The sequence below is a fragment of the Myotis lucifugus genome, unplaced genomic scaffold, assembly GCF_000147115.1.
Source record: "Myotis lucifugus unplaced genomic scaffold, Myoluc2.0 scaffold_106, whole genome shotgun sequence".
NCBI classification, from domain to species: Eukaryota; Metazoa; Chordata; class Mammalia; order Chiroptera; family Vespertilionidae; genus Myotis; species Myotis lucifugus.
Window position 1 is genome coordinate 2857137 of NW_005871154.1, and position 21735 is coordinate 2878871.

Consider the following 21735-nt stretch of genomic DNA (forward strand, 5'->3'; position numbering starts at 1 on the left):
CCATTATTACAGTCATGTTCTTGTGTTAGTCCATTGCACCTACAGGAATACCTTCAGATTTCCCAGGTGCCCTGGACGGGTAGCATTGCAAACTTCATGCATGAACTGATTTCTTAGAGACTCATCTTAAACCAGCATTTCCTGAGACCATAGGGATTGGGGCTTAGGAAGGATAGGTTTTTTGTTTGAACGGATGAGGGATGAGAGGAATGGATCACAAAGATCCTGTCTTAGGTACTTGCGATGGAAACAAGCTCAGGCAGGGCTTCCAATGTGGTGTCCACATTGTCCAGCAGGTGACTGGAGGGGAGCAAGTGGAAAAGCTGAAAGGAAAAAAGGTAATGTGAGTGGTGGAAGATGGACTTCTCCAACTTCTCATGATTTATCATAGGTGGTCCTCTCTGGATCACAAGCTTCAGGGGGGAAATGAACTATCTTGCTCTCCCCTGGATCTCCCATGGTGCCAAGCACAGTACCTTCAGGCATCTACCAGAGGAAGCACTTAAAGACTTTCTTCTGATTAGGTTCAACATGCACTGACTAAGCACCATCTTTATGATTGGCCCCCATTAGTGCATGAAAGATCCAAATGGAATCGTTTATTCTTGCTGCTTGTCCTTGAGGAGTTTACAGCCCAACTGAGGCGAAGAGCAGCGTGAAGGTGCCATAAGCCAGTCAGTTAAGTGTGGTGTGCATCGTCTAGTTTACTTTGAAACGATTGAGGTAATTCAATACGGTAAGAAATCTCTCCACTGAATTGTTGGTTCTTGATCAAGATCTTGAGAGAAAGACTTTGAATTGCATTGGGAAAGTGGCCCAGCACAGACCCTGGCATCCAAAGTTTTATCGGATGGGTTCCAAGTGGGAGGGACTGCATAAGCAACACGTGTGGGTGGAACAAGCCAGGAATCACAGACTCTCGGGACTGGGGATGTAGAAGACAATGCTAATTGCCCCTTCCTCCTTTTTAACAAAACCCCAGCTTTATGTGGAAGTTTTTCCAGTTCTCTTTCTTTCCCTAAATGGCCATATGCCCGAGGAAGACTTGGCCCTTCCCAGCACTAAGCAGTCAGTACTAGTAAGTCCCAGCCAATGATAGTGTCCCCTTGCAAGTGACAATTCTGGCCACAGAGATGAGAGAGGATTTGCCAGAGGACTTCTGGGAAGGTTTTTCTTATCACATGAGAGCTTCTTCTTCCCCGACGTTTTCCTGTCTGCCTGGGACGCTGGAACGGGGATGCCCTCCTGCAGTCATGAGGGAAACAGCCCTGGGAACAGGCCTGTAATCCCAAGGATGGCAGTACTGGGAGCCTGCATCCTTGGTGGCATTGTTGACCCACTCAATAAACAATTCCTGGAGCCACCTTCCCCTGGACTTCTTGTTTTCTGAAGTAAATTTCCTCTTTCCGGCCAGTTGAGTCACAGTTTTCTGTTACCTACAGCTGAAAGCAATTCCCCTTCCTGAATCACTCTGTCATATAACAATAGCAAACGTTTATTTATTCAGAGCTTCCAGTGCGCCAGGCTGTCTTTAGGTGCTTGGCTCTCTGAGGCCCCTCAGCATCTCTCGTGGTATGTAGTACTCTAGGCCCTTGTCATGAAGAGGAAGCTGAGGTTAAAGTAGCCTGAAAAGGGTTACATATCTAGCGCCTGATAGAGCCACAAGTCAAACCCAGGCTCCACAACACACACCCCGTTGCTGCCTGCGGTGTCCTTCCTGGTCCAGACAGAGGACTCCCCACCGCGACGGCACCAGGCACGTGTAGGGTGTGTGAGGAGATCACTCTGCTGACGAGGTGGGAAGGGAAGGCTGATGAGACCAAGTGAGGCGTTTGGCTTACATGAGTCAGGGATCACGGCTCACTTTTGAGAGGGGGGTTGTCTCAAAGTATTTCTTAAAGAGGATAATTCTCAGAAGACTGGAGAGGAGAACTCACTGGAACCTGCTGTATTAACTGAAGCACGAGGAGGGAAGAGCCTGATTGGTGTGGAGGTGAAGGGTGCAAACGCAGGGTGCTGACAAAGAGGCATAGGCAGCACACGGACACTGCTTGGATGTGACAGTGAAAGTGAGAGGCAGATTCATGAGATTTGAACTGTGTCGTGGTGTGATGACAGTCCTAGAACACTGAGCGTGGACTCCAGAAATGAGGTGGATTATAATAACTAGGACTACTTCCTGTCATTGAGTGGCCAGTACCATGATAGTCATGGGACCTTTAGTACCTCTGAGAAATCAGAATGTATTGTTGTCCCCATGTCACAGAGGAGCAGTTCAGGGTGACTTGCCTGGAGCCAAGTGGCAGGTTCAAACCCAAGTCTGTCCTATTCCAAGGCCTCTCCCTCCTTCCACAGTGGAACTCCCTCTTGTCCTGCAGTGCTCAAACTCAGCATCGTTTCTGAGTCATGTGTCCACAAATATGTCCTCCAAAACTGCAACAACAAGGCAAACACGGTCCTTAGTGAAAGTGGCAACAGATACCAGCAAGAGTCCCCTGTGCCTCAGTCTCAGCTGCAGTCCCCTGCGGGCAGACGGGGTGAGGCGAGGCTGTGATTTGCAGTGCCATGTGGCGGTGCCCGGTTAGAGTCTCAGGAAGAGAGCCAGGGCCTGCCCTTGGCAGGTCCTTCACACTTGCACAGACAGAGCTCTTCAGGCATGTAGCAGTGACATGCCAAGCACTTCATGGCTCCTGCTCCCATGATACGCCCTTGATTTGGTGTCTGGATATTTCATGTCCTCTCATTTTAAAAGCACCCTGTGAGGCCAACACAGATGTTACCTGTATGCCCCCTACAGCCTGCTACCCAAAACTCCCAGACAGCTTCCCACGCTGGGCTCCAAGGCAGGCTGAGGCCTTTCCCACCTTGGAGAACTTTGAGAACAGCCACAGGCCCCTTAGGTGGGACCGTGTCTGCAAAGAGATGGAATTAATTAGCTCAACACAGTTCAAATCTCATTTTAATCTAACTCTGTGAAACACACAGGGCAGCCCCTCTCGCGTGAGTTTGAAGTTTTAGAGTGAATTCAAATGCAAACCTGCCAACAGCTCTGGGAAACACACAGGGCAGCCCCTTTCGCATGAGGAAATGAGGGTCCCAGAGGTTAAGTGACTCCCTGAGGTTGTACAAAGAGTAAGAATTAGAATGGGACCTAGAGTTTGGAACTTTCTATTTGCCATCCAGGACGATCTTTCCACTGCTGGACTGGGAACCTCTGATGGGCAGGAACCATGTTTGTTTAACTCACTATTGGATACCTAGCACCCAGCACAGAGCCTGGCGTATGTGTGGTTCTTATGAGATGGATGGAAGGAAGATGGTTGGAAGGATTGGTAGATAGAAGAATAGGATCAATGGGTAGGGGAAACTTGGAGACTTATTTTCCTGATGACTTCTAATAGAATCTTAGAGGAGTGAGCCTCTATCATTAATGGCTACTTAAAGACAAAGAAAGTAAACTTTGTTTAAAATGCATTGTCTTAAAATTTTCAAATGGTAATGTAAAAGTGGTTTGATTCCTTTAAGAATCTTCAGCAGGAAGACTTGATAGGACCTGGAACACAGTAGGCACTTAAAATGTGTTTCTGGAATGTAATTGTATTTAAAAGCTAGGCTAGAGAGATATAAGTGATTGCAGAGTTTCCACCTTACTGCAATAATTAAAGAACAGACTTCATCCATTATTTGCAAAATAACTCTATCCCCAATTCCAGTCCTGTCAGTTGGGAAGAACTCAATAGCTGGAGTGGAATGAGATCATGGCCTGCATTTCCAGAATCCTTGCTTCCAGAGCATTAAGAACAATGTTGAGTCCTCATCACAAATAAGGTTCAATAGGTTGCTTTTGCCTGCTGGTGCAGGATGGACCTTGTGTGAGCCACTGAATGCTTCTCATCTGCAGCCTAGGGGAGGGACATAGATGTGAAGTTGCCATGGTAACCTTTTTACTGATTGGAAGAATAAATGAAGCTAGAATGAACCTCCTTGAATTGTATGGGGAGGTGTGGGGGTAACCAAAGTGAAGAATAGAGAAATTCTCTCTCTAGACAAAGACAGTACAGGAAATTTGGATTCAAATAATAGTCAAACAAAATCAGGTAAGGCGCTGCATAGAATAATTAAGATAAATAGGTAATTAAATTATTCTGATGATCAAATTGGGAGGTCAGTGTTTGAGAGTAAACCTCTACCTAGGCCAGTGGTTTTAAACTTTCCTAAGAGTCCACTTTTTAAAAAGTACTAACTCCAGTTCCCTTTCCCAAGATTTGGATTTGTTGGGTCAAGAGTGGGGCTCAAGATTCTCCATTTTAAAACTACCCACAACTTATTTTCCCGTGAGAAGTTTATGAACTACACTGGTCGCGCATGGACCATATTTTCATAAACTCTACTCCAGTAAGCACAGAGCATCAGAAATCAAACTCAGGCTGGAGCTGACTCAACTATTCTCACTTAATGGAAAAACTTAGGGGAAATAAAAGCCGTCTTCTACTGAGTCCTAGTTTAAAAAACAAAACAAACAAAAAAACAGAGTTTAATTAGTTAGTGATTGATAACAGTTGAGTTTCCAAAACATGTTACTTTAGTTCATACATTGTACTTTCTTTTCATCTTACATTCTACCAAATGCCTTACTAAATGACAGAAACCAGCAGTTGTTCACTTTGCTTGCTGGCCTTTCTCCACTTACCCACATGACAAACTCCCACTTCCCCCTTCAAATCCAACCCAAAGGTCTTCATCTCGTGCCACCTCCTCAGTCTCTGTCCTCCCTCCCCTACTTGCAGGGTATTTTGCTCCCTCATCAATGCCTGTCCTCAGTGGCCTCTGCTAATACTCGGATAGGATTTACTGCATAATAATCCAGTAGTTACACTCTGCTCTATTGGACTGGGAGCTTATCAGACAGCATGTCTTTTCATCTTTGTATCTTTGTCCTTTCCCTTTCTTTCTTTCTTCTTTATTTTTTATTTTTATTTTTTTTGTTAATCCTCACCTGAGGATATTTTTCTGATTGATTTTTAGAAAGAGTAGAAGGAGGAGACAGAGGAATATCAATGTGAGAGAGACACATTGATTGGTTGCCTCCCATACGCACCCCAACCAGGTACATGCCCTTGACTGTAATCAAACCTGGGATGCTTCAGTCCAAGGACCAACACTCTATCCACTGAGCCAAACTGGCTAGGGCCCTTTCCCTTTCTTTATTGGTATGGCATTTGCCAAATACCAGAATGAATGAATGAATATCAGCTCCATAAGAGTGGGGATTTTTGTCTGTTCACTGAAATAAATATCCCAAGTGCCTAGATATGTGCCCATTACATAGAGGGGTCTAATAGACAATTGTTGAAATAATTCATGAATGAGTGTTTTCTATACATAAGCTCATAGAAAAGAAATACCGGACCTGCTATGTTTCTCAGCATAACAATAAAAAAATTTCATGGTAGCACCCAAATTATGTCAGTCTCCTGAACAGATCAAGTCAACTTACTTTTTAGCTTTACTCATCACATTCTAATGGCGAGTCTGGGACGTGACGGATTCTTTACGGTAGTTTACATGGAAAAATAGCTTTCGTTTATTGAGCACTCACTAAATGTGCCAGGCATTCTATTAACTGCTTTCCATATATTATCTCTTGTCACATACAACTTCATTAGAAACGTTTTACTATTCTTATCTTACAGATGAAGAAACTGATGTTTAAATGTAGTCATTTGCGAAGGTCACTCAGCTGCTAATTAGGAGACCTGAGGTCTGAGTCTAAGTCTGTCTGAGCCCCTGCTCTGGAGCTTCACAATAACACTGGTGTTTTTAATTGAATGGGTCCATTGGGACTTATTTCTGACCAGAGAAGCACACATCTTTCCCCAGCCACTTCAAAGCAAATACTTTCTTAGCCTTGAACAGTCTTGATCTTGAGTTTTCTCAGATTTCTCCCTTTAAAGAGCTATATAGTTTAGACCTAAACCCAGTCAAAAGGAATAAGTCAAATGTGCCCACACCCCCTTGCTTAACTACACCTAATGAGTGGCCCTTACGGACATTCGGTTCTAGGCACTTAGCTGTCTCTTTCTTACGTTTGCTCCCAGGGTCCCTAAAGTTTGCACACATGTTTTCCCAGTGAACTTTTGTCCTCTTTGAAAACTGCATTCTGATCTCCTTTATTAAATTCCAGCTTTCGTGACTAATAGGCAGTGATAAGCTCCAGAAATGTTTATGTGATAAATTAAAGTGGGCAGAGCTTTCCGCTTACAAATTGCTTCAAGATAGGACTCAGAGGCCTGCGTGATGAACTGTCTCATAAATGTTAGCATAAAATGCATGCAAGCTTCTACCATTTCAGCTTGGCCTTGGCGGAGGGGTCTATTGTTTCAGGGACTCTTGATCCGGTTCTGAGCTTCAGCCTATTTCTCAAAATGATGCTATGAGATTTATGAGTCAGTGGGGAAAAGTGGGTGTGACTACTTCTCAAACCTGCTTTGGAAAAACAAACAGGATGTGTTTCTCTCCCTATCTTGCATGTACCTGTAAACAAGCCACGTGGTGGCTGGGCCTCTGAGCCAGGGGGGTAGCGACTTCAGGTTTGATGATTATTTGCTTTGGATGTTTCAGAAGTTCGTGTTAGAACAGAGCCACGTTCCAAAATCCTTATTGCCCAGAGACCCAGATTAACAAGAGGCACTCTAGACAGCAGGAAGGTGTTTGTTTATTTTATAAAGTGGAGGCATGTGTGGGTCTGGGCCGTGTTCACAGCCATAAAAGAAGAGTGTGAAGTGTGACTTCTCGGGGAAAAGGGGGCCGAAAGCCTTGGTGATTATTATTTTTGGAGGAGTAAATAGTTCAGTAGAAAAAGAAACTCCTTTTGTACCAACTCTCTCTGAGTTTTCTTGGCACATTTTAGTATGTTCAAGTAACAGCTGAAACCCTGTGCTAATGGGAAGCATCTGGGAGTTGCAAAATTAGAAATTTCAGATTCTGGAGCGATTTGCTGTTTGGACAGGGGTGTCAGTTTCAGCTGAAATTTCCCTCCATGGGGTCTTTTTTTTCTTTTCTTGTGATTATAGATTGTTCAGTCAGCTAATGATGTGATAGAGATACAGGGTACCCTTGGCCAGCCTTTCCACGTAGGGACACTTTTTTCAAGAAAACTGCACTTTCGTCTTCAGCTATTTGTACACCTTATCTGGATTCTTACCCAAGGAGAACAGATGGAAACATTCCCCTAACCCTTGGAATTTGACTCGAACAGTTTTCTCCTGCCAAAAAGTATCTCATAATCAAAGACACTAGAGCAATATATGAGATTCACAAATTCCAGGAGGAAAAAAAAATACTAAAGACAATTAGAAACCTATCCCAGTTTTCCTCTATGTTAATGGAAGCCTGTCTTCTAAAGGGATTCGTGTTTTACAAACATCTCCTAACACGTCCACAAGAGAGACAGGAGGACACTGGCTTCTGACCTGCCGCCTACACTAGTTTTGTTACTTCCCGTCTCGTTGGCATTGTTTCATCTCACCAAGACTTAGTACTCTCAGGTATAAGTGAGAAGGATCCTTGCCCCCCAGACACATGGTCATGAGTGAATGGTGTAGCATTTGCAAATTTTCCCAATGGGAGCTGTTAGTCCGTTTGGGCTGCTATAAAAAATACCACAGACTAGATGGCTTATAAACAACAGAAATTTATTTCTCACAGTTCTGGAGGCTGGCAGTCTAAGGTCAGGGCACTGGTATGGTTTGGTGAGGGGTCTCTTCTGGATGGAAGACTTCTTGCTGCATCTTCACATGACAGAAGGAGCTCTTATATACGGGCACTAATCTCATTTATGAGGGCCCCTGGGCAGTAGAATTCCTTTCCAAAGGCCCTACCACCAAATACTATCATACTGGGCATTAGAATTTCAACGTCATGACTTAACCTAAGGCCAAAGATCAGGCCCTCATGGAGCCAAGACCAGGCCTGAGGTCTATGGCCTCACACCTGGAAGGCTCCATTCCTTGTCTGAGTTCAACACCAGTTCTGCAGAGTTTGGCTCAGAGTGGTAGTAGACTGTTCCAAAAAGTCATGGAGAGCAAAAGACTATGGGTGATAGGAGCCACTTCACAGATGCTTTGTGTCATTAGCAGGATTAAAATTAATGACCACACAGGGAAATGATGCCACCAAAAAGATGAGCTTGACTTTCCATGTAGACACCCAATAAATGTTCGCAGGATTGAATTTAATGGAGTGGCCCTGAAGATCAGAGAGTTTTTCAAAGTGAAAAGGAAAACAAATAATTTTGTCAAGATAGAGGTGAACCCGAATATGTAGTCACCCTACCTGTGAACCATGGCATGAAATTCTGTGTCTCATGGAGGGGATCTAGCATCCATTCCTGTGACAAACATTTCTTAGGTTCCAACTTAAGATATATGAGAGGCCTCTTGGTGACTGACATTGTATTATTTTATTTAATGTTCATACCAACTTAGATGGATTTAATCATTAAATTAATTATTAAAGCTCCACTTTAGTATTAAGCAACTGAGACTCAGTGAGGTTAAGTAATTTGCCACGGTTGCACAGTGAATAAGGGTTAGACTTGGAATTTGAACCCAGGTCTGTCTAGCTCTAGATTCATGCTCTTGCAGCTATTCCACAGATACCTATGGGTCTTGCTAGATTGTGTCATAGAATCATAGATTTTTTAAAGGTTATCTGTCTATATTTTTCTGATGAGGAAACAGGCTCAGAGAGGTCTGGAAACTTTCCCAAATCACAAAGCTAGGTATAGTATGGTAAAACTTCTACTGCCCTGGCCTAACTGCTCTATTCCCACATTCAGGGAAGGAGAGGAAGGAATAGACCATTTATTCAGAAATCTTTTTCTGAAGTGGATATGAGGTTTATAGGGCTGTATTAGGGAATCCAGGGAAATCAATGGAAGTAGAGGATATGGTCACTGCCCATCTGATGCTTCAAGTCTACTTGAGGGAAACCGTCCCACAGCAGCAAGAGGGCAGGAAAGTAGGAAGGGAGGGCCCCAAAGCCCTGGAATAGGCATTTCCTACCCAGCTTGTACTCTCCTGCTCTGCCATTATCCATCCTGGGCCTGCTTATTCTGTGGTTCTCCCCATCTTCCAATAATGTCTCCTTTATGCCCAACTGTGCTGTATTTTTTCCTGCTCTGCCTAGATCAGAAAACCATGCTGGATCAGAGGTAAAGTCTTGGTCATTCTGTTTCCCATGTGCCCAGCACAGTGCCTGGCACAAAGCAGAGTACAAGAAGCCTGTGCAGGCTGCAGGGCAGTATTTCACCTCAAACATGAGAAATCCAGGACGCCCAGCCCACTCAGAGGTCCACCCATAGTCACTTGGGCAGACATCACTGTCCACACCATTACACCTCACTCCAAAGCCTGGAGAATTCAGCACTTGTTATGTGGGAGGGTCAGAAGGAAAGGGGCCTCCAAGGAGGCATGGAGGGGCACATCCCCGTTCTTTTGTAACATCGCACCTCAGAGGGAGACAGAGTGGAAACAGGATGGGCTGTCCGAGGTCCAGGAAATTAACTGTAGTTATTCAGTGGGTTCAAGTAATCAAAGGTTCCTCAAGACAGAAAGCGATACCAAAGAAGGATTGTGAGCCACCTGCCACTCACACGTCCCCCACTTTAGTCACACTCCCCCGAGGACTTTTCACAGAACCGGGGAAGAAGGTGATTTTTAAGTTCCTCCAAGGCCTGGACAGTTACCTGTCCTCGGCCTGGCTCTGCCTCACCAGGTGCCAGCTGTGGAGGCCCTGGACTTCTCACACCTACTCTCTCCTGCTGTGCTATCTAATCGGGGCTTTAAAAATAGCCTCTTGTGGGTTTTCAGAGGACAGGTTCCCTTTCTGCCAAAAATGTGTGGAATGGTGGTTTCGCGGCCACAATGAGTCTTTGTTTCAGAGTTGAAAGTGCGCGTCGCTCCCTCTGCGCCCGGCCTCGGTGGCTTGCCTAATGTCACTGACCCCGTTTTAATTAAGTCCTCCTTTTGGTTGGACTTGGTGCCAAAAAGCCTAAATGAATGTTGTCTGTTTGAGAGAGGGGTGTTTTTTTGCAGTTCTATTTTAGGAAACGTCTAAGGGTCACTCCTCTGCAGGCCGAGATAAGGGTTAAGAGTCTTTTTCTCAAGAAATAACATTCTCCTAAGTGAACATTATCTCTGTTTGCCTTTCTCCCCCATGTAACTGAAGTCTAAAATTCAAGAGGATTTTTCTGGCTCCTGATGGAAACCGGAGATAGCGATGTAATTTATGGGCCTTTGTTAGATGGAGGGAACGTCACCTGCGCTTGCCCTTATGAAATTCCAACAGGCAGAGATTTCAGAAATGGACAGAGAAGGAATTGTGATCGCCACTGCCCATAGCTACTGCGCAACCATTGGATAGCTGGTATATTAGCTTCCGAGGGCTGCTGAAACAAAATATCCCAAAGCGGGTGAAATCTGTAGCGGAGAATCCCTCCTTCCCTCTTCTAGCGTCCGTTTGCCGCAGTCCTTGGTGTTCCTTGGCTTGTAGATGCGTCGCTCCAGCCTCTGCCTCCATCGTCACATGGCATCTTCTCCCTGGGTGTTTCTGTCTTCCCCTCTTCTCATAAGGACACCAATCATATTAGAATAGGGCCCTTCCCAATGACCTCATCTTGACTCCATTACGTCTGCAAAGACCCTATTTCCAAATAGTCACAGGCACATGGCTTTAGGATTTTAATATACCTTTTTGGGGGGACACAATTCAACGCATCACAGTTAGCTTGGAATTTTTCTCACATCCAGAAAATATATGGATACGCTATCACTGCCTAGCATAAGTCACCAATATGAGCTAACACTTAGGGAGCACTTACCTCATGCCAAGCACTACTCCATGTACCTGATACATATTATTTCATTCCATCCTCCCAGAAGCACCTTGATATGCCCAGTTTATAACAGAAAAGGAAGGCCCAGGTCTGTCTGATTTCAGCACCCATGTTCTGAACCACTCGGCATACCCAACACATATAGGGAGTGCCTGTTGTGTGCTTGGCCTTATGCTAGGCCCTGGGGTTACTGCAGTGAATAAGACAGCTGTCCTGCCCTCAGAGATCAAGTCTAGTGGGAGGAGATATGCATTAAAGACACAGTTTCCTAAATGCCAATTATTAACCCGCAATACCGTAGCTCCATTTCCACTCAGAGGTTCCTTTCCTCTGCTGCCATTGCCCAAAATCTGTTGTAGGAGTAATTACTGCTGAGACAAAAAGTAGTGAGAATACCCTCAAAGGAGGGTCCTCCCTTCTACTTTCCTTTTTCAAATGTGTTTTTATTGATTTTTTTTTTTGAGAGAGAAACATTAATGAGAGAGAAGCATCAATCATCTGCCTCCCACATGCCCCCTACTGGGGAATAAGCCTGCAATCCAGGCATGTTCCCTGCCTGGGAATCGAACTGGCACCTCTCGGTACATGGGACGATGCTCAACCACTGAGCAACACCGGCCAGGGTCCTCCCCTCTGCTTTAACCAGAGCTTCAACATTTTGTTTTATATATATGGGCATCTCAGGACGATTTTGTTGAACAGAGTGACGAGGTTATGCTGAGAAACAACCCTAAGATCTCAATGCTTAGAACAAAGGTTATTCTGTGCTTCCGCGTCCTGTCCCTTGGGGGATCAGCGGGGGGCTGTTCTCTGTGTCTTCCTCACTCTGGATCCCAGCTAAAGAAGTTGCCTTATCTGGAACTGTACAGGTTACTGTGGCAAGGGAGAAAGAAAAGATGGTGAATCACATGGTGGCCCTTAAATGCTTCCACCCGAAGTGTCACATCAACCTGTTCCAAGAGAAACAGCCCATAAAAAACATGACTTTCTGGCCAAGCGAGTTAAGTTCGTGAAAGAATAGAGTAGGTGCTCAGTGTGGTTGCTGTGAAGCATGAATCTGTGCCTTCTCTCTCCTGCACTCACCCCAGAGCTCCGTGCAGGAGGAGCCGCCCCACAACCTGACCACTCCTTCTCTGCTGTGGTCCATGGGCCCCAATGACTGTGCATCAGCTCAGAAAGACCTGTGTTCTGTTTCTCGAAACTCAAGTAGGAAAGTCCAAACTTGAGAAAGCCAGCCATAAATCAGGTGAGAGATTTATGTTCCAAAAAAAATTTCTCTGTAGGTTCTCTTTAAACAGCAACCTCCCAGGTATACATACAATATAATTTTAGGTTTGGACATTTTATGTACTCATAACTTTTCAGGAATATGCTGTGTGTTGTTGAAAGCAGGGCGTGTATTCATTTAAGCTCTGGATTCCACGGAGTGGCAGCTTACCATGTTCATTATATATACTCTTTTTCTTCCACCAAGTTCTAAAATTGTTTCCCTGAAGTAAACAGGAAAAACTTAGGGGAAGTCATCAGTAGCTAAAATTATTTTTGCCTTTTTTCCTGTTCCAGTTAATAGCTATTAAGAGCGAGAGACTTATCCCACGAGTGCCCCTATCCCAGATGCCCATCTTCACAGCACCGGGAGCAGTGAGGGACGCTCTGTTCTAATCACTCAGAGGAGTCACTAGCCCTGACGGATGCCCTGGTTACTTTAGCTCACTGCAGGATGCTCAGCGCTCTGGGGTCCCCGGGGGCAGCCTGGAATTCGCTCCAAAGCTGGAAGTGTTTCTCCGCCTCAGTGGAGCCAAGCCCCGGGCTTCCTGGAGCTTCCCACCTTCCGGCCTCCCTGGGCCCCAGAGCGGATAGCATCATACCAGCTGTCCGAGGCTTTGCCTCACAGGGCATCATTCATGCTGGGGGGTTGGCACCTTCTCAAGGAGAGAAGATTGAAACAGACCCAGCTGTGGACTACAGAGAGCTCCTTGACACCTAAAATACTCCCCCATGCATCCAGAAAGGGCCGCCAGGAAACCAGACGGAGGGGCAGCCTCTCAGAGAGCCTCACTGTAACACCTCCTCTCCGACGTACGGCTTTGGGCCAGCTCACGTGAATGTTGAGATTCCCACGTCTACTGAGCTTTACAGGGTACAGAGTTTTCATGACTCTGCCCTGATTGATCCTCAGAGTTGCTCCATAGCGGAGAAGGAGCCATTGTTCCCATTCCACTGACGAGAAACCAAGGCATGGAGAGGTGAAGTGTCTTGCCCCAAATCACATACCTAAAGAGGTCACGTTTCTGGGATCCAAGAGACCTGTGTTTGAATCTCACCTCTACCTTCACATCTCCACCACTTAATCTCATCTATAGAATGATAGTGATGCCCACCTGATAGTGAGGTAATGTACACAAAGGGTCCCCAAAACAGAGACACTCAAAGCTGCCTATTGGGTAGGTGGATGGATTGGTGGATCCACGGATGGATAGGTGATTGAATGGGTGAGTGGGTGAATGACTTAGGTAATGAATGAATATTGCCCTTTTGTGACTTACTTTCCCTCTCAGGTTGCCCTTGATCTTACCCGCATTGAATATTAGCTCTTTCAGGGAACATGGAAAATTTTTTTAATCCCAACTCTGCATCACCAAAGTTGCCGCCACTCAGTGACCCACATAATGAAAGATTTTCTACCAAACTTTATGACTGCCTTCCTGTTTCACAGAAAGCACATATAACTGTCAACAATGGCTCCTGACAAACATGCACATAGACCTGCTATAATTCTAGTTAAAATAAGAATTAATAATTAGCTACTAACATTTACTGAGCACTTATCATGAGCCAGGTACCTCACTGGGCATTTTGCCAGCATTTTGCCCGGTGGTAAGACTCCAGAACCTGCACCCTTAACCACTACACCAACTCAGCAACACTAAAAGCTGCCAATCACCGAGTGCCAATAGACACCATAATCAACTCCTTACATATGCATCGTCTTAGTTAATTCTTATAACAAAGGTGCCATGTTCTTCATTTTACAAATGAGGACCCGAAACTTTCGGAAGGGGAATAACTGGTCCATAGCCACACAGCTAGTGAGAAGCAGGGGCAGGCTTTGAGCCCAGGTCTGTGGTTGCAAAGCACAGACATTTCACCCCACGTCTGTGCTACCTTCCATCTGCCTTTCCCCTAAAGCTTCACGCAAGTCCCTTGTAGCCTCATCGCTTTCAGTGCTTTGTATTGTTGGAAATCACTGGACAATCCCATTCCAGCCTCAGGAATTCCCATAGGTCAGGAAGTCCCAGGGCGAGATTGAGCAGGTGTAGGTAGGAGCACCTCTCTGAGCACCTAGAGTTCTTCCTGAAGCCACTAAAAAGGGGTGCAGAAGAATGTCAGCATGTCTCACTGGACCAGAACCTCATGGAAGCAGAGATAAGAGCCCCCAAACAGTGTTCCCTGAGTGAAAAGTGGCTAACCCTGAAAACAGGTTGCTCGGGGCATTTAAGAGGTTGTCTTTCCTGATAATATCTTCTTTCTGAGCTGGTCTAGATGCAGTTCTGCCAGGAAATGGGCAGCCGGGCAAGAGAATCCTGCTGGAACCTGTAATCCATGTGTTTATCATCATAATCCCTCACTCTGCACATTTTACTTCCTCCCCAACACGCATCAAAGATGCATCTGTTAGGTACATTTCACTCCCTCTAGTTTGTTTGTGGGGCACTAGATCCCCAGAGAGAACAGGCAGTCTGGGTCAGTGGAGAGAGCACTGGACTCAGGACCTTGGGTCAGGCAGATTCTGCTGCTTATGAGCTGTGTGACCTCGGACAGATCACTTCACCTCTCTGGACTTCAATGTCCTCATTTATGAAATGAGGTCTTTGGACTAGATATCTCAACATCCCCACCCAGGGCAATCCTTTTGGGATCATTTGTAGCTGCAATTTAGACAATAGATGGAAAAGCACTTTGAGAAGTGATTAAAATTTTAAATACATTTCAAAAGATGTTATTTTTGCAGCATAATCTCTGCAAAGCATAAAATTATATATGCAAAAAAGAGGAAAAGGGTCTTTTGAAATTTAGTAGCTCAAATTAAATATAAAAAAATAATTATCTTAAGCATCCCTCCTCCCTCTCCTTATCTTTGACAAAGAGGGCCTATTTTAATGTACCAGATAATTTCTGTAATCACATTTTTCCTGTGTTTAGAATTAACCTCTGCGGAACTTTGCTTCTAAATAGTGCCTGGATCTTACCCTTTAACCTGTGAGCTTTTTGCTAAGTGCCACTAAGCCTCTGTCTGGTAAGGGGAATGTTGAGGACCAGAGCTGTTTAGGTGAGGGGCATTCCCAGAACAGGGCAGTGTTACGGGTAAGGGCTTCAGGAGGCTGGGAATGTGTCGTTGGGATTAATTAGTGTGGGTAAATGACTTCCCCAAGGTCACTCGGGTCCTCAGTGAGCCTCGGGCTGGCACCTCTTCCTCCAGTTCCAAAAAGTTGGCTTCCTTCTTAGCATTGTTGTTCCATGTGACTAGCTCAGGATGACCTGGGGAAATTGCTTGTGGGTATTAATGCTGCAGCTGTGGGAAATAGAAACTGGAGAAGTGGGCCCCCATCAAGAGCTCTGCAGGCTGTGCCTCAGTGCAGCAGCTGGTGTGGAGGTAGAGAAGGTGGTTCTTTAAAAGGCTTATTAGGCTCCATTGGCCAACTACCCTCCTGCTGCCACCAAGGCAAGTACCCTTATCTAAACTTCAGGAAGCTCACATGCCTGCTTTTCTCATCCAAAGCAGTCCTTGAAGTTCATGATTACCGACACAGTATGATTTTCCCAATTCAAATTGCCTGGCGATGATCCTTAGAAACAAGTTCCAAGAAACCAATGCAAAGCTTAGTTTTTGTCTTGTGTGATACAACTGAATGCCCCACAGTCGTTCCCAAATGGCATGGCAAATGCCTGGACCTTGCTCACAAACATTATGAGTAAGTTAATTCAGATACCCACAGTGCCCCCATCAGTGTGATAGAGAGAGGCCCACAACTCCCAAGGCTAAGGCTCTGAGGTTTTCCTCCTCCCTGGCCTGTCCCACCTGCCTTCATATGCTCATTTCCCCATTCCAAGCCATGGCCACAGCCCAGCCCAGCACCACCCAGCCCAACACCATGACCCCTTGGGCATGATACCACAGAGCACACATTAAAGTGCCTTCCCTCCAACTTTATCCAACGCTTTCCGCCCTCATCCCTCAACCCTCACCCTCAATCATTAGTATCATAGTTCACTTATTCACTTCTCCACTCACTCGAAAATTAGGTATTGAGCGTCTATTATTGACTAATCCTGGGTACTCAGTGGTGAACAACAGCAGCATGCAGACCTTGCCCCATGAAGTTTACAGTATAATAAGGGGTGGGGGGCTAGATATTGACCTAAGGGCCAGACAAATAAATGTAGTCAGTTTGCGTGTGTAGGGGTGGGGTACTTTAAGAATATGTAACAGGGAGCTTTAGCTTAAGTCATCAGAAGAATGAGTATGAATTAACCAAAGACTGAGGAAAGGCAGGGTGTGCCAGGCAGAGGGAACAGTATGTGAAGTGGCCCTGGGGTAAGAAAACCATGGCACATGGAAGAATGGGAAGCAGGCCAGGACAGCTGATGATTGAGAATGAAGTAAGGATGAAGTGAAGAAGTTGACAAAGGCCAGACCACACAGCACCTTGTAGGTAGGCCAAGTTCAGGACTTTGGTATTTATTCCAAGAATAATGAAAAGACATGAAGGATATGTAGCGCAAGGGATAGCACAGTAAGACTGATTTTAAGAGCATCACTCTTTCTACTGTATAGAAAACAGACTGGAGACAGACGAGAGGGGATGTCACAAGTTACTATGGCACTTTAAGCAAGAGATCTAGGACTAGGAAGGTGTTCTAGATGAAAGAAGTAGAATTGAAGGACTGAGAAATGGGTTGTATAAAAGAGAAGAGGGGTTTGGAATTGTTAAACTAGATGTATGCAGGTAATATTCACTGAGAAAGGAAATAGGCTCAGGTTGTCTTGGGTCTTTGTTTTGTCTTGTCTTTGAGTCATTATGGTAGAAGATTAGATCATGAATTTGGTTTCAGACGTGTTAAGTTTGAAGTGCCTGCAAGAAGGTACAAACTACTTGCCATCTTCTGCACCACTCGGCCTCCCCACCCCTAATCCCAGGGCAGAAGACGGGTCCACATACATGGTCTAAACATTAAAAGCTCTAAGTCAAGCTAATAAACTGTTAAGTAAAATATGTCCCAGCCTCCTGCCTTTATAAATATACCTTCATGATGGTCTGAAAGACCAAGTTTAAGTTTAGAATTCTCAGACTCTAGTGGTGCAGAGAAAATGGGCTCACAGCTGCCAGCCCACGCCTCTTCCCATCCCCAGCGCCATCTCCCACTGCAAGGGACCTCACGCACATGTGTCTGGACACCCCAACACACATGTCCAAGGTCACAGCCCCAGGCCTAGGGGTCCATCCACTGAAGTATAGTCTGTACTGAGAAGGAGGGACCCAGAGAAGAGCCCCACACAGTCCCTGAAAGCAGCACTGGGGCCATTTGGGCAGATAATTCTGGGGTGCTGTATGCCTGGTCCAGAGGGAGGATGGGGGGTACAGGCTCTGGTGAGCACAGCTCCAGTGGGCACATCCCTCGGCCCAATGGACTCCTTGCCCTGCAGAGGGGAGAAACTGGAAGAGGACCGGAGCAGAGCCCCCTAAACTGTTGGGGCTTTGGGCAGGGCGCCCTCTTGCCCAGCCCTATGGGCAAAATTAAGTGATAATGATCCACAGTACTTGCAGTCTTTGCTATGTTCCCAGTCTGACTGCCTGGCTTCTCTGTGTGTCCGTGTTTTGTTTCTCCTAGTGGGCTGTTTATCACCATTCATGACAAGGGCCACCTTGCAACAATGCTGAACTCTTGGCCAGAAGAAAATATTAAGGTATGATCCTGCTTTCTTTGCTGTTGCTCTATTGTTGGGTGAATCCTTTCAGCCTGGACCAGAGTCCTTCCCGGCTACAAAATGAGCCATTGCAACACTGAAGGCAAGACACTGCATGCCTTTCCCAGGCCCAGACCACAGACCTGGCACAGCTCAGCATAAATGCACACAGAGCAGAGGCTTGCATTGACCAGGCACCCATGTGAAACAGCCCTTTATTATTGTTTTAGTGTATTATTAATATGTTATAATTATCTATATAAAAGCCCAGCAATGGAACAGCAGAATGACGGGAACAACCGGAATGACAGGTCGCTATGACGTGCACTGCAGCGGCTAAAGGCCTGATCTGGCCCTGTTGTTCTGGCCCCCCAACGGCCCCTCTCCCCGGCTGACCCCAACTGGGGGGGCCTGGTTGGACTCCACCAGTGCACGAATTCGTGCACTGGGCCTCTAGTTATTAATATTAGTAGTAGCAGTAGTCGGAAGATGTGCTCAGCATGTATGGAGTACCTAGTGAATAAACAGTGCCAATTAGAAAATCAGACATAGTCCATAGTCCCTCTTCTCAAGTAGCTGACTTTTCATGAGGAAAATAAAACAGATGCAAAAACACTAACAAGGTGGATTTGATTAGAAGCAAACAAGACACACAGAAAGAGGTGGGGGTGTTCAAAGAGGCAGAGATTACTTTTAGCTTGAGGGGAATCTAGGAAGACTTCATTGGAGAGGTGACATTAGAGCAGGGTCTTGAATTGAGGGATAGCATTTGCACAGTTAGTCATTGGAGAGAGTAGGGTGCAGGGTGAGGATACTTGGCAACAAAAGGAAAAACCTTATGATGAACAAGACTTCGCACCTGGTTGCAGACAGCAATGGGCCGGGGAGAGGATATATATGCAGAGTAACAATATAACCTGCCACTTCTTCCTGGAATATATCAATTTTACTCAAGAAATGTATATAATAAACAGGATATAATATAAAATGCAAAATTTGTGTTAATTTAAAAATATGAAACTTGCATCTTTGTAGCCTCCTGTTGAGGGGCTCTGGCATCTAAGGTCATTGTCACTTTTACAAACAAAATGGGTAAAGCAAAAATGCAAAACATCTGCTGGCTGCTTGGTGAGGGCATTTCTGGCACAGGAGCTGGAAAGGGGCTGGAGCTGACTGAACGAGCCCAGTGTGAGCACCTCTCAGGGCCAATGCTGGCACCATCCTGCCTCCATTGGGAAGCTGGGACACTCCAGTGTTTCCTCGCCAGCACCTCCCTCCCTCCGTCCCTGCCAGTTCCCTGAGCCACCCCACCTCTCTCCACCAGCCCCCACATACTAGTACAGCTTCCCTCTCCTTACCTCTCTTTGTGTCCCACCCTCTTTGGCCCTCTTGGGGGACTGGTGGCATGAATACCAGAGCAGGTAGGGCAGGACCTTAAACTTCAGTCCCACCCCCATGAAGAGCTCATTTCATCCCCTCCATCTGGCTGTGATCTCAACCTGTGCCCCTCCTTCCTGCTTATCTGCTTAGATTCCAGTTACACGCAGGTCTTGGCCCTGCAGGTTTTGGTCCCAGTCCCGGAAGAAGCAAGTTTCCAGGGTGTGCCCAAGGTGAATCTATAATAAAGTCTTGAGGACATTGAGGGAAGGCAGCTCACTCAATGGAAAGTTAACTCCAGGCTGCCCTACAGAGACATGCTGCTTAGGTCCTGCAAATAATCTTTCCGCCTTCCTGGACAGCCACCATGGCGAAACCTTGGGCATAGCAGGCACTCAGTAGGTGCTTGCTGAGCTGAATGAACTCAGTTGAATGAACACAGTGCCAGGCACTGTGCCAGGAGAGGCACAGTCTCTACTAACAGACACAGTGCCTTTGTGCCAGTTACAAGGAATTAGAATGACAAAAAGACATCTCCCCTCAACCAGTAAGAAAAGGCACTCCTTCCTCCAGGTTGGAACAGGGGCTCAGGTTCCAATTGTTCCTCCTGTCAGGGCACAAGTTCCATAACTGCACCCAGGGCCCTGCTGTGAGGATGAAGAATGAGAAAAACACAGACTCTGGCCCCAAGTTCGTTCACTCCAGTTCAGAAGTCAAGACATAAACTCAAAGCAGAACCTTCGCCGCTAAATATTTGTTGGCTTCAACACACATATTTTGAGAACCTTGTAAGTTCTGAGTGCTAACTACTAGAGGGATGGAGACAGCAACTGTTGTGATTTTTAGACAAAGAGAAACTGGGGCTCTGGAGTCACTTTGGAAGAGGTGGGACTCGAACAGGCCTCAAATAAAGAGAGACACCCAGAGCCTCTAAGGAAAGTGTAAGTTACACGAGCACATCTGGGCCAGTGCAATTTATTCAGTTTCAGTCAACAACCATTTAGTAAATATCTACTCCGTAAGAGTTCCCAAGGGGCTCGGGGATGAAGATGTACAGGCCAAACTTCAAGGAGCCAATTTAGGTAGAGAGAACTGGAAACAATTACAGTGAACTGTGTCTATGCTACCTAAGAGAGGAGCCTGGGGACAAGGAGCAGATGGCACGGCTGGCTGACCACTGGCCCTGTGGTAACTATGCCATGGAAAGAGAGAAAAGAAGAGGAGGAGAAAAGGAAGAATGAGAAGGAGAGGGACGCACACCCAGTGCTGTGGGCAGACCGTGAGCATAGATACAAGTCCAAGGAAACCAGAGCCAGAGAAAGGAGTCTTGATCCCCAGGTTAGTCTGTGGTTAGCCCCTTTTAGTGGAGGTCCAAGCTGGGTGGACAGAGAAGAATGTGGCACACCATGTCCCTAGTCATCTGAAATACAGAGGAATTGTGAGTTGTCAAAGCCATCCAAACAAGGAAACTGTAGTCCTGTACTTTACTGATGGTCATTGCTGAGCTCTAAAACCCCACGATGTAACTTGGGTTTGCCCTCAACCTTTCGACCTCCACAGCACTAGTGGCCCCTGTGATGTCATGAAAAATAGGATGCAGCCTCTTCTCTCTGAACTTTTCATCTACACCAGGTCTGAGTTCAGTCCACAGAGAAGACCTTTTGCTGTCTCTGGTAGATCTATCACATTGTCCACCGTTTATTGAATGCATAGCACTTTGCAGGGACCAAGTCAAGTGCTGCAGAATCAAAGATGACAAGACCTGGTACTTGCTCAAAGAGCTTAGAGCTGCTAAGAAAGACTAGGAAGCAACACAAGAAAGCAGCAGGTGTGGCGGGGGGAGTAAAATGCTATGGGAATTCAGAGGAGGGAGTGACAACTTCCAGAAGGAAGCTTCATGGAGGGAGGTGCCTTGAAACATAAAAGATGGTAGGATTTGGATCCAGGAGATACAGGGATTGAGAAGTAAAATGGCATGTACTCAAGAAAGTACAAACTTCATAAAAGGTAGGAAATATTTTAGTTTGGATAAAGCATGGAGTGGATAAAGGGAAAATTCAAAAAGCAGATTGGATGTAGACCATGGAAAGCCTTAAATGCAAGTCTAGGACGTTTGAGTTGTATTTTATTTTTTTTTTTTAATATTTTTTTATTTTTCGCTTAAAGTATTACAAAGGGTATTACATAAGTGTCCTTTTTTTCCCCCCCGCCCTTGACACAGCCCTACCCTCCCTTACCCCCCAGTGTCTTATGTCCATTAGTTATGCTTATATGCATGCATACAAGTCCTTCGGTTGATCTCTTACTCCCCTCCCTCCTGCCCCCCAACTCTCTCTGGCCTTCCCACTGCAGTTTGGCAATCAGTTTGAGGCAGCTCTGCCTCTGTATCTATTATTGTTCAAAAGTTTGTAATGGTCTTTATTATCCATGAATGAGTGAGATCATGTGGTATTTTCCTTCATTGACTGGCTTGTTCACTTAGCATAATGCTCTC

At 45.7% G+C, this 21735-nt stretch overlaps 1 protein-coding gene across 2 annotated transcripts in view; it reads left to right on the forward strand.

Annotated features, from left to right (window-relative positions):
• The window catches only part of ME3 (malic enzyme 3), a 169681-nt gene that overhangs the window by 91607 nt on the left and 56339 nt on the right, over window positions 1-21735 (forward strand). For both annotated transcript variants that reach the window (XM_014459306.2, XM_023757370.1), the window contains exon 5: window positions 17789-17864. In XM_014459306.2, the coding sequence (XP_014314792.1) occupies window positions 17789-17864 (76 nt within the window). The remainder of the gene's footprint in view (window positions 1-17788; window positions 17865-21735) is intronic.